At 36.6% G+C, this 13,670-nt stretch overlaps 3 protein-coding genes across 3 annotated transcripts; 2 read left to right on the top strand and 1 right to left on the bottom strand.

Annotated features, from left to right (window-relative positions):
* Window positions 1–867: 867 nt before the first annotated feature.
* On the bottom strand, window positions 868–3,747 carry LOC9328602 (sucrose transport protein SUC4). Its single transcript, XM_021013166.1, has 6 exons — window positions 2,984–3,747; window positions 2,079–2,806; window positions 1,831–1,894; window positions 1,706–1,749; window positions 1,341–1,520; window positions 868–1,259 (listed from the first exon to the last, which is right to left on the bottom strand). The coding sequence occupies exons 1-5, from the start codon at window positions 3,519–3,521 to the stop codon at window positions 1,362–1,364; spliced, it is 1,533 nt and encodes a 510-aa protein (XP_020868825.1). The 5' UTR covers window positions 3,522–3,747; the 3' UTR covers window positions 868–1,259; window positions 1,341–1,361.
* Window positions 3,748–7,340: 3,593 nt separating this feature from the next.
* Window positions 7,341–8,511, top strand: LOC9328601 (transcription factor TGA4). The gene has a single exon (XM_002892493.2). It carries the CDS (start codon window positions 7,514–7,516, stop codon window positions 8,285–8,287), a length of 774 nt encoding a protein of 257 aa, XP_002892539.2. The 5' UTR covers window positions 7,341–7,513; the 3' UTR covers window positions 8,288–8,511.
* A 1,804-nt stretch (window positions 8,512–10,315) lies between these two features.
* Window positions 10,316–12,829, top strand: LOC9328600 (glutamyl-tRNA reductase 2, chloroplastic). The gene is made up of 3 exons (XM_021012669.1): window positions 10,316–10,809; window positions 11,103–11,344; window positions 11,520–12,829. Exons 1-3 carry the CDS (start codon window positions 10,584–10,586, stop codon window positions 12,630–12,632), a joined length of 1,581 nt encoding a protein of 526 aa, XP_020868328.1. The 5' UTR covers window positions 10,316–10,583; the 3' UTR covers window positions 12,633–12,829.
* The last annotated feature ends 841 nt before the right edge of the window (window positions 12,830–13,670 follow it).

The following is a 13,670-nucleotide window of genomic DNA, read 5'->3' as shown; positions in this document are numbered from 1 at the left end:
TCGAGATTTTAGACACATTTTTAATAGTTGGGAACGTATTAGATTATATTTATAGAGAATGATAAAATTGAATTTAAAAAAAAAAAAAAAAAAAAAAAAAAGGAGATTCATCGTAGTGCATGCAGCTAGAGTAGAGACTCCACCTCGAATTTATTAATAGAAAAGATGATAAGATTTGTCATTCGTCTAGAAGCAACAGGTGTGAAAGCCGCCGTAGTTGACTTTGAATAAGAGAGTCGCTGACAGACAGTACACCACATTTTTGAGTCCCTTGTGCTCCTCCTCCACACGTGTATTCCTTTTTTTTTTAATTCTTTTGTCATTACACCAAAACAAGAATATTTGCAAACTCTACTATTTTCAGGTTAAAAAAATTAAGATATTTGTTATACATATGACATACCTCTCACATAATCTCTATTGGACGGTCAAAGTTCTAACTCTGGAATTATTCACAATTTTACAAGGATAAGTATATATAGCTCAAGCTGTATTAGCATCCACTTATTTCTTTCAATTACTGTACTCTACCTACATAATCTCAATAGCATATCACTAATTTCACTCTCAAACATCCCTCTCAACAAGAAATCTCAGATTTGCTACTATTCCTTCCTATTGGGCTTAATATTCCCAAATAATGTTTAGCTGACACTGCTGCTGCTAGTTTGCTATTTTATTCTGATGCGTATAGTGATTCTCAGTACCAGCTGGAACTAATTTCACCAGTGAGAACATACCTCTACCAAACTTAGACAACTAAGTGACTCCCAATCAAGCAAATAGACTTACTCGTAATGGTTCCTGTCTACTTTTGCTACACAGAGCATGCAATTTTTTTGATCTCAGGTTTCTTTATCAAACTAATTTTAAAGAAAATGAACTTTATAACAGTTGCAGAACCCTGGAATTCAGGGGTCATTACAAACTCTCCATTGCACACAGGTTTTCACATTAAGTTACAACAACAACAACAACAACAACAACAAAAAACAGAGAAGATCCCGAATTGGGACTTCCAAGAAAGGAGAATGCATATACCTCACAAACTGAATGATGTTTTATTTCATTGGTTACATGGCTCCTCGTGGATACAAGGATCATAGTCCCCAAAGTAGAGGAGATTAAGTCCTAGTAGCTGCAAATAAGTTAAGTCACTCGAGAAGCCATTGCATGAATTCGACAAGGATCACATTAAGTGTTCCATCTCCTTGCCATTTTCCAGTACTCCCCTTATGCGTTCCTCGCTTGAAACTCATCTATATTGCATTAACCGCTTTTCATAATCAGTGACAACTTAAGTGCTTACTATGTACTTTTTGTGATTGTGATATTTATACCTTATAACAAAAGAGAGGATGTCATGGGAGAGGGATGGGCTTCTGAATCCTTGTCCGCGGAAGAGCCAAGATGGCTACAATTCCGCCAATGAAACCTGCAGCCGCTCCTACTGCAAGCGCCGGTGAATTCCCACCTCCAAACAGTTGATCCCATGGGCCACTGCCAACAGACACAATTACCTGCAGACACATAATGATTGAACAACACAAATTGAGTTTGATGCCCAAAAACCATAACCAACATAGCGAAAAAATACACCAATCGACTAATATAGGGGAAGTATAGACTCCCTTTTACAGGCAGAAACATTCAAATGAGTTGCAGCAAAATATAATGCTAAAAAGGATGGTTGAACGAAGCAGACCTGTGGGATGACTATCGCCAAATTCAGCACACCCAAAGATAAGCCTGCCACAACAGAACTTTTATAAGAAACAACACTCATCTGTAGAGTACAGTCATCGAGCATAATATTAAAAGGAGACACACCTTGACCTAGGCCCAAGGATTCAATACGTATGGAAATCAACGCATATGGGACGCTGTAAGTTATCTGCAGAAGAGTAACAATAGCATTAGTTACAGCACAAGCGTAAATAAATTTCATCATCTTGTTACAGATGAGCATGAAAACTATCAAAGTAATAGCATTCCCAATATAAAATTAGCTGCAAACTATAATTTCTTGGTTTGTCACTGTGAGTAACATGACAGTAGAATTGCAGTAGTAAACTTACTGCCAATGGAATGCCCAGAATTGTAAAGATTAACACAGCAGCAAATACGATGCTGGCAGGAGGTTGTTCATGGCCAATGTAGCCAAGGTGAGACGCAACAAATGAGGTGATAATCATTCCAAGAAAGCAAATAGCCATTAAGATATTTGATATTCCCCAAATAAAACCAGCCCCCCACTTTCTGCAAAGCTTCTCCATGAGCACCGAAGTGATTCCAAGAAAAACAGAATTCAACATCAAACCAAGTGCGCCCATACTAACTCCGGCACTATAAGAAGTACCTATGTTCGGTTCACCGCCATAGATCTCTCGACCCATCCAGTCAGTATCAAACAGAATAAATGGAAACCAACCAATCCATGTCAATGCTGTAACAAGCAAGATTATCCAAACATTTCCTGGAAAATATCTGAAAGTTCCAAATATTTCAGAAAGAAAAGCTTCGTCTGTTCCACTGGTTTGCCCATGTGATTCAGAAGTCAATGAAGCAAGAGGCACCTCATGAGCCGCTGAGACGCTTAGGATCGTAGTTATTGCAATAAAGACGACATCTATGTAGAAGGCAGACTTGAGATTGGCACATTCCACATTACATGCAACTGTCTTCGTAAAAGTGAAGATCTTGTACCAACCATTGTATGATCCAGTAGCGTAACCAAGAACATTGCCAATAGCCATAAAGAGAGAGAAATATCCATTTGCTACTCGGGTTCTGCGATTATCATTCTCTGAAAATAAAGCAATCGGACAAGAATTAAAACATAACAGAGTTAGGAACCAATTAGCCTAATTGTGTCCAAAATCACAAATTTGTGCATTTTCATGTTTTGCATGTGAGTGTATTAATTACCTTTGAATCCCAAATTCAAATTGAAGACCAAATCAACACTAAAGTCAGAAATTACCAGTAAGATCGGCGAGGAGAGCTCTACAAGGACCTTGAGTCATGTTATTAGCAAGATCAAGAATCCAAAACCCTAAAACAAAAGCCACAATCGCTCTCGGCTTAATCTTCCCTTCTCTATCCCCAAATGCCCAACCAATATCCGCCGCATGACCAATAACCAAAACAGAGATAGCAATCGCCACAGCTCCGACGACAATAAACGGTCTCCGACGACCGTACTTGCTAGTACACCTGTCGCTACTATGCCCAACAAGCGGTTGCACGAACAAACCAGAGAGAGGACCGCAGAGCCAAATCACACTAGCCCAAGCGTGTGGAATCCCTAGCTCTTGAACGTAAGGTGTGAGAAGCGAAAGCTGAAGCGCCCATCCGAATTGAATCCCACAAGCGACGGAAGCAACACGGAGAAGTACACGCTTCGATACTTTTGATCGAGGAGCTACAACGGGACGAGATGAAGAAGTAGAGGGTCGAGGTAGTGGTGGACGGTTGCGAGTGGCTCTGTGGCGGCGATCTTGATCGGGAGTAGTAGCCATTTCTCGCTTTACCGCCGTGGAAAAGCCAAAGTGGAGAGAAAAAGGTGGCGAAGGAGGAGATGTTGTAGGACAGCCATTGGACTAAAGGAATCTACTTTAGGAGATTTGAGTGCTTTTTTAAAATTGTTTTGGGGGAATTTTGTAAATAATGAAAAGTGGGCACGTCAAAAGAGGGTATAGTGTAAGGTTTGTTTCTTCTCTATGGAATAAAATAGAAATGAAATCATTTTGTGGGGAAAAAAAGGCATTCGTCATTTTCTGTTGGATCACGGGCAAAAAGCCAAAAAGTAAGTTTCACATACGTAAGCTGGAAGAGACGTTGAGTATTCAATCAAACTAATAATCAATATGCAGTTTTGTGTTTGGAACAGAAAAATGTGATCATCAACGTCTTCTATTATAAACAAGAAACGATTTTGTTTATATAAACGAAGTCCAATAATGCATAAAGATGGTGGATTCCATCATGATTTTTATTCAGCAAAATTCTTGGTTAGCGGCTTTAAAGTGTCTATCTTTACGGTTTTTGGATGCTCAAGTGAGTAAATCAAGATTAATTACTTACATACCAACATTATTAGATTCTACGTTCAAAAAACACAAAATAAAACATGCAGTTAAATTTGATTAAACCGATCCATATATCATGTTACAATAGAAAGTCAACGTTTTCAGAACAAATTCGTGTTTAGCCAAGTGAAGTACTACTCTCATCCACATGTACATCTACATAGACAATTTTCAAATATTCTCTTATGATGAAATTTGGTCGAGTCCGTTGTTTTAGGTCGACAGGATCAAGCAATCAAAATTGTCGAAATACGAAAATGACGTTATTGTTTGTTAATCAACCGCGGGACAATGTGAGCCGTACACGTACCGCATGATTCATGTTATACGGCTTAAACGAATAACACGAGGGCGCTAATTTCCTACACATACTCTAAAATGGCAACTTTTCATCTTTTACTTTTAGACCTAATCATGAATTAGCTTTACGTAATTATCCTACTTTTTACTCAAGTAAGCGAATTTTTCTTATATAGGTACTAATTAGGACAGGTGAACTGATTTTTATCTTTCTTTTGCTCAATAGTTTAGTTTGCACTTGATTGGGTTAAAATTCAGTTTTCTACCAACATTTTGTTCCCCTTTTTATGTAGTGGCATCAGTTGAACCATGTTTAGGTTTATTATGGTGAAATGAAATGAAACTGTAAGGTTTTGAAGAATTGGACTACTTTGCGTTCGATTACTGGCCCAGTTCAAAATAAGGAAAAACGGATGATTCCACCATCAAATAAGGCAAAATGATTTTATTGCCAAAAATTAGAAATTGAGCGATTCTCATTGCAAAAATGGGTTAGAGAAACAGAAAGGGTACTATGGTAGCATGCAATTGAGGCCCATATCAAGTGAATAAATTCTTGTGGGCTATTTAGTATTTACCAATGAGCCTATATATAACCCAAGCAATGAAAACAAAAACGGAAAAACCTATACATGAAGGCCCGTTTCGTTTCTTTTTAATGAATTTATTTAGTTAGGCCTAGGCTTTCGGTTATCCGTTCGACCGGATATCGGTTGGATCTATTCGGTTTTGGTTTTTCCGATACTATAATTTAGTATCCATTCGGATATTTTGAAATTTCGGTTCGGTTTCAGTTCGGTTCCGGTTCTTTCGGTTTTAAAATTTAATATCAATTCGGTTATTTTGCTTACGATATTTTTGGATATTTCGGTTATTTTTGAGTATTTTTGGATATATTTCGGTTATTTTCGAGTATTTTAACTAGTTTTATATATTTTCAAGTATTTTTGATTATTTGGTTTATAAATAACTAATTATTTTGAAAATATAATTATATTTTGGGTATTACGGTTACCCAAATATTTCGGTTCGGTATCGATTCGGTTACGGTATTTCGATTATTAAATTTACTATCTATTCGGTTATTTTCAAATTTTCGGTTCGGTTCGATTTTTCTCTTCGGTTTTAATTTGATACATTCAGTTCGGTTTATTTGTTCAGGTTCAAATTTATTCATAGAACCGCCTTAGAGAGATTCACAATGAGTAAATTCATTAAAAAGAAAAGAAAATGTTGAGAGAGTAATTAAAAGGCCGCAAAATAAACGCGGTCAGTGACGAAAACGTAGCCGCGTAAGCAACGAGTTGAAAAGTATCCGCGTTCGTGCGTCGCATAGCCAACAAATTCCCACTGAGGGAAAAAAAAAAAAAAAAAAAAAGCCAACAAATTCCCACCACCACCAAACATTTTTCACCCTTTTTTTTTTGTTTTGCAAAACGTGTTTGTTTTCTCAGTTATTTGTCGTCACTTGTTTTCATCTCTATTTTTGTTGTCAACTTTCAATGTAATTTTTTTTTCATTTATAAAGCTTCTACCATTATTCTTCTTACATGTACTTTGTTTCTCATATTTAGATTAAATAGCGATAGTTCAGAGAAAATGGTACTGCCAAGAATTTGCAGTTGTAGACGAAGAGGAATTTTAAGTATTTCAAATAACTCTATTCGTTAAATTCTTTAAAAAAAATTATGTACAATTTTCTCATCATATTAATTTGCACTCTCAAAAAGGTTTGCTATAAGGACTGGTTCAGTGGCAGAGCTAGAAAATTTTGTTATAAGGATCAATTATTTTTAATAAAAATAGTATATTATATAAAATTTATTATTAGTTTTATCTGTAAATAATCTACACTTAAGAAAAAGAAATCTGAAAATTAACCAAATTAATATTTACAATTTTTTGTTATAGTCCACAAAGATTAACAAAAGCATAAAAAATTGTGGGTTTTTTTTATAAATAATTATAATATTAGATCATTAGTTGAACTTTATTTTAAATAAGTCAAAGATTTTTAATTTTATTACATTAGAATTTGGTTTAAAACTCTAATGAACCAAACTTATTTGGCTCTTTTGTTGTTTTAATGATAATTTTTTAATCCCATATAGTTGAATTAATTTGATATAGGGGTCAAAAACTATAACGCATTAAGGTCATTATAATTACTCTTAATAAAATGTAGTAGAAAATTCAAAATTCATAGGGGTCAACTGACCCCCCTAATTACACACTGCCTCCGTCCATGGACTGGTTTAAATTAACATATAGTATATTTAGGATTTTCATTAACGTACATGGTAAAGAAAACTTGAAACTATTTTTGTCCGTTACTAGAGTTGTGAAGAAGAATCTGGTGATTGAACTCGATCCCCAAGGTTGATGTAGAGCAAGATCTTTTCGAAAGAAGTGTGAGATCACACCTATATAAAAAAAAATTAATGTAGAAATTTTTCTTAGTAAAGAAGAAAAGATGGCTCGCGGCATAACTGGGAGTATTTATGAACCGTTGGTTTATCTGGTTTCTATTTTGTAAGCACATGTGACATGTTCCTCTTCTTACATATGTCGTCTTATTTACATGACGTGTGCCTTCTTACTGTAGCAACATGTGTCGGTTTCCTCTTCAGATGCTATTTTAGGTCTTTCCATAATATCGAGATGCCTGACATAATTCCAACTGGAACTAGTAGTAGTGTAGTAGATACAATTTAAATATATATATATATATATATTTCTACCTCAAAAATAAACAATTTTTGAAAGAACACATTTTTTAATTTGAAAATAAATTTTCTCGTTATAATCTATAACTACCAAATATCCCTTTGTTAATTGTTTACTTGTATGAATTAATATCTTATTTTCATCTATTAATAAAAAAAAATTCTTCATGTAAATTTATATTATTGTTTATCACCCCAACTTGATTCCAAAAACAGAATGATAAGGCGCTGCTCTGTCTGACTGATTACACCACTTCACTCCGACAAGACAAAAGTCACAAAACTCCATTTGGGCCGCCGACACATCGTCGATAGACCGACATATCATAAATTAATTCCTAAAAGATTTTTCTTGGTCAAGCCCAATGTAGTAGTAGTATATAATCATCCTTGACAATGTACAAACTCAGTACAAGCACGTCTCAGTGTCCATACTTACTTAGTGACTACTCCAAACATAAGAATATGCCAAACACTAGCAGCTCTCAAAGCTTCACTAGTTTCGTTACTGGTTGGTTAATCCGTCACAGGTATTTCGTCGAACAGCTTACGTGCGCTTCCTCCTTGGATGAAACTAACCGTATCTCTCTCGAAGAACAACAATCGCTTGTGACCCAGTTTCTTTCTCACTGTCTTCAATACTACCAAGAGAAATTCGCCGCCGTTTCCGTCGCCGGTGACAACGTTTTCACGTTCTTCTGCCCACCGTGGTTTAACTCCTACGCTAAACTCATTCTCTGGGTCGGCGATTTCAAGCCTTCTCTTGTGTTTAAACTCACCGAGGTCTCCGTGGACAACCTCACGCGCCACCAGAAAGACCGGATCTCGAGTCTTAAGTCGGAGACTATGAGGAAAGAGAGAGAAGTGATGCGAGATTTCGCCCTCGTGCAACAGAGTGTGGCGGATCCGCCGGTGATGCTTGCGGCGAGGCGCGTCGGAGCTGTGGGAATGGTGGACGGAGAAGAATCGGATTTGGAGGAGGCGATGGAGGTGCTTAAAGCTGGGATGGCGGCGGCGATGAACAACGCAGATCAGCTACGGTGTTCGACGGTGGGGAAAGTGGTGGAGATTCTTACTCCGCCGCAAGCGATTAAAGTGTTGAAGACAATCGGAGAGCTTCACCTCCGTCTGAGAGAAGTGAATTCGGAGAGAGACCACCAAAGAGCTTAAAAAATAAGACATTTGCTTTGCTTTGCGTTGCTTCTTCAACAACAATGGAGTCATGACCAATTTTTGTGTTTCGGGGTCATCCACTTGATCCTGAGATTTAGATTTCCTTTTGATGATTTATGATTTTAAAAAGATTTGAGAAGAATTGGGCTGTTTTGTTTGTAGTGGTTTAAGTGATATGATGTCTTGTTTTGTTTTATTTTTGGCTTCGTTTCTTCCTTAAATCAGTTCTAACTTCTAAATCACAATCGACAAAATAAGTCAAAAGTACAGTCAAAATCCTACGTAGCTTATGACGTGGTCGCCATGTCATTTACAATACTTTACTAACTTGCTGACATGTAATTGTTTTTTCTTTTCTTTTTGAAAATAATAATAAATTATAGTATTAAATTATCAACCCAAAACCGGGCTTAAGCATTGGGCCAACAACAGTGAACAATACTTGTTCGTAGTTCTGCATATCGAATACAAATTGTATATTTTAAGGAGTCCAATATTTCAAAGGATGTTTATTTTTCTTGGCTAACTTGGTCAATGTTATTGTTAGGCATGGCGTTGACTTTGGGGATGCTTCCTAGAGAGTGCCAGCTGAGGGAGGAGTAAAAGTCAGCTATGATGGGCTTTTCCATAAGTAATAAGCTATGAAAATAAACAAACAGCTGCCCAAAAAAAAAAAATGCTCTAAAATTGAAGAATGGATTGAATTGAACTATTTTTAGTCCATGTCTAGTTTACATGAGAGTACACAAAGTATTGTATGTAATAGATTCTAATTTTTCACAAGTCTATCTAAATTATGGGTTGAGTCATTCTTTTCTAATTTAGTGAAATTTTATGATTGTCTGAAAACAATGTACATGATTATATACTTTTGAAAAAAAAACATGGCGCTGGTAGCCTGATACTAATTTTTAAACAATTACAGAAACAAGGAAGAAAAAGAAAAATTATGCAAACAAATGTCAACTGGTTGGTTATATTTCAATGTTCCCTATTTTGACTTATATTATTTCGTTGTTTAAATATTTTTACTATATTATTCTCAAACAAAGATATTGTACAAACGTGTTATGTCGATGCATCAAATTACTCAAACGTTAAGCATATATAATACGCAAAACTTGTTGCCTTTTTTTTTCTTCTTCTTCACGTCATGAATTGTCCTAAATAGAAGCTAAACCTCTCAGATTTTTTTCCCGGATAATGTGTAGTAGTAGTTAGACCTGAGATTTATATCCGTTATTCGTGGATATCCGTATTTGTATCCGGTTTTTGATCCGAAAAACGGATATCCGGCAAAAAAGATTCGGATACGGATAGTAAAATGACGGATATTCCGGATACGGATAATCCAAAAATTTGGACCGGATAACGGATATCCGGCCAAAAAAAAAAAAAAATCTTAAATGCCCAATAAAGTTTGGAAGCCAACTTTTTAATTGTTTTTATTTAATTTTTATTGTTAATAAATAAATTATATGACAAAAAATAAAATAAAAAATTTAAGAAGGATTTAAGAAGTTGATTAATGTTTTTTTTTAAAGAACATCACTTAAATCTTTTAAACTTTTTGCTACTTTAATAAATTCTTTGTTTTTATAATGTTTTGTATATATAATCAAGTTCTAGCCATTTTGTGAATTTTTTAAACTTTTTATGTATGATATTAATGAATTTAGGATTTTAAAATATTGTTTCCGGTTTGTCCAAAAAAAAATACTATTTCCGGATATTCGCGGATATCCGGATTTTTAACGAATATCCGGATACCGGATATCCGGAATTCCGGATCCGGACACGGATACTAAATTGGCGGATAATGTGGATACGGATACGGATACGGATATCTTAAAAAAACTGGATATCCGCTTCGTTTACAGCCCAAATATTAGTATAGGATTACACATATTTTTTCAATTTAATTTTCTCATAACAAATATTAAGATTTTTAAAAACACAGAGTGTGGGATAAAATAAAAACGTGTTCACCACCCGCCGATTTAGATTCCGTTTTCACATAAGAATGTCCCGTCCAAAATATTGGGTCAATGGTGTTGAATTGACCCGTTCTTAAAACCCGACCCGGATCCACCTGCTTCTTTCAACTAACACACGCTCCTGATCCTAACCATTTTCAAGTCAAAAAATCATTATCAATAATTCTCCTTCTTCTTCAACATCGCATAAATTCCCTCTTTGTCTGCTCGATTCCTGATCTCTAGGGTTTGGGTTCTGGAGACGAAGGGGGTGTTTTGTGTATCTGAGATTATTGCTTTGTAAAACTCAAAAATCTATGGCGGTTTCTAGCGCCTTCGTTGTTACACCAAAGCTGGAGAAATTGTTAGCCAATCCAACGTCTTCTTCTCCGGCGCCGTTGGGTGTAATTGGGATTCGTGCTCTTCCGATGAACACCAATAGGAACAAGCGAGGTCTGATTCAGAGAGCGCGTTGCGAGATTTCTCCGTCTAAGGCAGCTAGCACCTCGGCTCTGGAGCAGCTCAAGACTTCTGCTATTGACAGTACGAATTTATCTGCTTGTCTAATGTTTGAAATTAACGATGGGTTTTTGTTAATCCTGCCTCTTAGATTGCCAATTTTGAATTTTGAACATTTTTCGATTCTCTAGCTTACCCAAAGATGTATCTTTTGACTTTAAAGCAATCTTCTCTAGTTAATCTCTATCATTCCTGAACTTTGTTTACTTACGTATGATTACTTTGGATTTAGATTTAGATTTGTGGAGGAGATCGATTGTATACTTCTTAAAGCTAAAAGCTCTGTTTTACTGAACTCAATTCTTTTTGGTAACTAGGATACACTAAGGAAAGAAGCAGCATTATTGTGATTGGGCTTAGCATCCACACAGCTCCTGTTGAGATGCGTGAGAAGCTTGCCATTCCAGAAGCTGAATGGCCACGAGCTATCGCTGAATTGTGTGGTTTGAATCATATTGAAGAGGCTGCTGTCCTCAGTACCTGCAACCGAATGGAGATTTATGTTTTGGCTCTTTCACAGCATCGTGGAGTCAAAGAAGTCACTGAGTGGATGTCTAAGGTGTTTCCCTTTCCCAAGCTTAATCTCAGTCACTAGAATGCTCTTCTCCTTATGTCTGAGTAAACTACTTCACTGTTAAAATGTTTTGGGCATTTCTCCTTCTCTTGCAAATGTTCTTATCACTATGTTACAATCAATGGTAAATGCTGCTGACATATGTTATTTATTTTGTTAGACAAGTGGAATCCCGGTTTCCGAAATCTGTCAGCATCGTTTTCTATTGTACAACAAGGACGTCACACAACATATATTTGAAGTCTCAGCTGGTCTAGACTCCCTTGTCATAGGAGAAAATCAGATACTTGCACAGGTTAAACAAGTTGTGAAAGTAGGTCAAGGAGTCAATGGGTTTGGGAGGAACATTAGTGGGCTATTTAAACACGCAATCACAGTTGGGAAGCGTGTCAGAACAGAGACAAATATCGCTGCTGGGGCTGTTTCTGTTAGCTCGGCTGCAGTCGAACTTGCTCTCATGAAACTTCCCGAATCTTCTCATGCATCATCTGCTAGGATGTTGGTAATTGGTGCTGGAAAGATGGGAAAGCTTGTAATCAAGCACTTGGTTGCTAAAGGTTGCACCAAAATGGTGGTTGTGAATCGAAGTGAAGAGAAAGTTGCAGCTATTCGCGAGGAGATGCCATCTGGTGTTGAGATTATTTATAAACCCCTTGATGAGATGCTATCTTGTGCAGCTGAAGCCGATGTAGTCTTTACTAGCACAGCTTCTGAGACACCATTATTCTTGAAGGAGCAAGTAGCGACTCTCCCTCCTGTTAGAGATACGAGACTCTTTGTTGATATCTCTGTTCCTAGAAATGTCGGGTCTTGCGTCGCTGAAATAGATGGTGCACGGGTTTTCAACGTGGATGACCTCAAGGAAGTCGTTGCTGCAAATCAAGAAGACAGGGTGAGGAAAGCAATGGAAGCTCAGGCTATAATTACAGATGAATCGAAACACTTTGAAGCATGGAGGGATTCGCTGGAGACGGTTCCAACAATCAAGAAATTAAGGGGATATACAGAGAGAATTATAGCTGCAGAGATTGAGAAATTCTTGCCGAAAACGGGCATTGAGATGAACAAGAAGTTGAGAAAAGCAGTAGATGATCTAATCCGAGGTATAGTGAACAAGCTCCTGCACGGTCCAATGCAGCATTTGAGATGCGATGGGAGCGATAGCAGAACACTGAGTGAGACACTGGAGAACATGCAGGCTCTGAACAGGATGTATGGACTTGATGCAGAGATACTCGAGGAGAAGATTAGAGCAAAGGTGGGAAAAAAGTAGAGAAAGAGCCTTTGTTGCATCCATTTTTAGGTTCGTAAAGGTTAAAAATCGGCACCTTTGTAATATACAAACTTGAGTAGAGAGTGAAGATAGCTTCTTGGGGAGAAGATCTTCTGATGGGAAGCATACCATAATTGTTTCATTACGTTCTTTTGTTAAACTTTTTATACATAATATATACAATTTATTTCCTAACATTTGCGTCCGAAACAATGATAACTATTATTGGAGCTGCCATATGAGGCAAATGTGAATCAATGATTGAAATCATTTTTTCTGAAGCATTGCTTGTGATTTGTAATGTTTACACTCTTCTTCAGTAGTTTATTTAGGTTCACCAAGACGATTTTCTTCTTAAGCTTTTTCTCGTTTTTCATGAGGTGTTCTTAAAAGTGAAAAAGTAAAGCTCATGTATAAAAATGTGTTTGTTCAACGAGAGTTGAGATTCGTTACACAGTTGCAAATGCAAACGATTCATTGTTTGTTTTTAAATGTTATGTCTCAAAAGTATATAGCGAGTCTTGCTATGAATCGTGTTATCCACATTTGTTAAATGTTTTCAAGGAGAACACCACCTTGTAGCTCCCGCTGTTATTGAACTAGAACGTATTTGAGCCCCGGAAGTGTGAGCTCAGAGTATGACGCAAGCTCGTACACCGCAGACATGAAAAAGTTCAAGAAATTGGCGTTGAGAATAAAGAATATCAAAGCAGTGAATATGGTGGAACAAGTGAGTATGGTTTAAATCCTTCTGCTTCAAGTAGTGAAGAAATGAATAGAGGTTCAATGAAACGCAATCCTCAGCTTTGAAAGAACACACAACACTTCTCATAAGATTTTCGCTTTTCTTCCCCGTTTTTCTTTCATTGTTTGTTCATTTTGCGTCAAAGATCTGCAGTTTTTGACAGTCACAAATTATGATGTTTTTAGGAGTGAATTATTTTTGACCAAAAGAGTTTAGAGTGTGGTTTTGTTGAAATGTTTAGTACAAAGCCTTAATCCATACCAAGTTATGGTGGAATTTATAATGGATATGCA

Source organism: Arabidopsis lyrata (assembly GCF_000004255.2).
Source record: "Arabidopsis lyrata subsp. lyrata unplaced genomic scaffold ARALYscaffold_1, whole genome shotgun sequence".
NCBI classification, from domain to species: Eukaryota; Viridiplantae; Streptophyta; class Magnoliopsida; order Brassicales; family Brassicaceae; genus Arabidopsis; species Arabidopsis lyrata.
The sequence above is the reverse complement of the archived record's forward strand: the minus strand, read 5'-3'. Positions and strand labels throughout refer to the sequence as shown.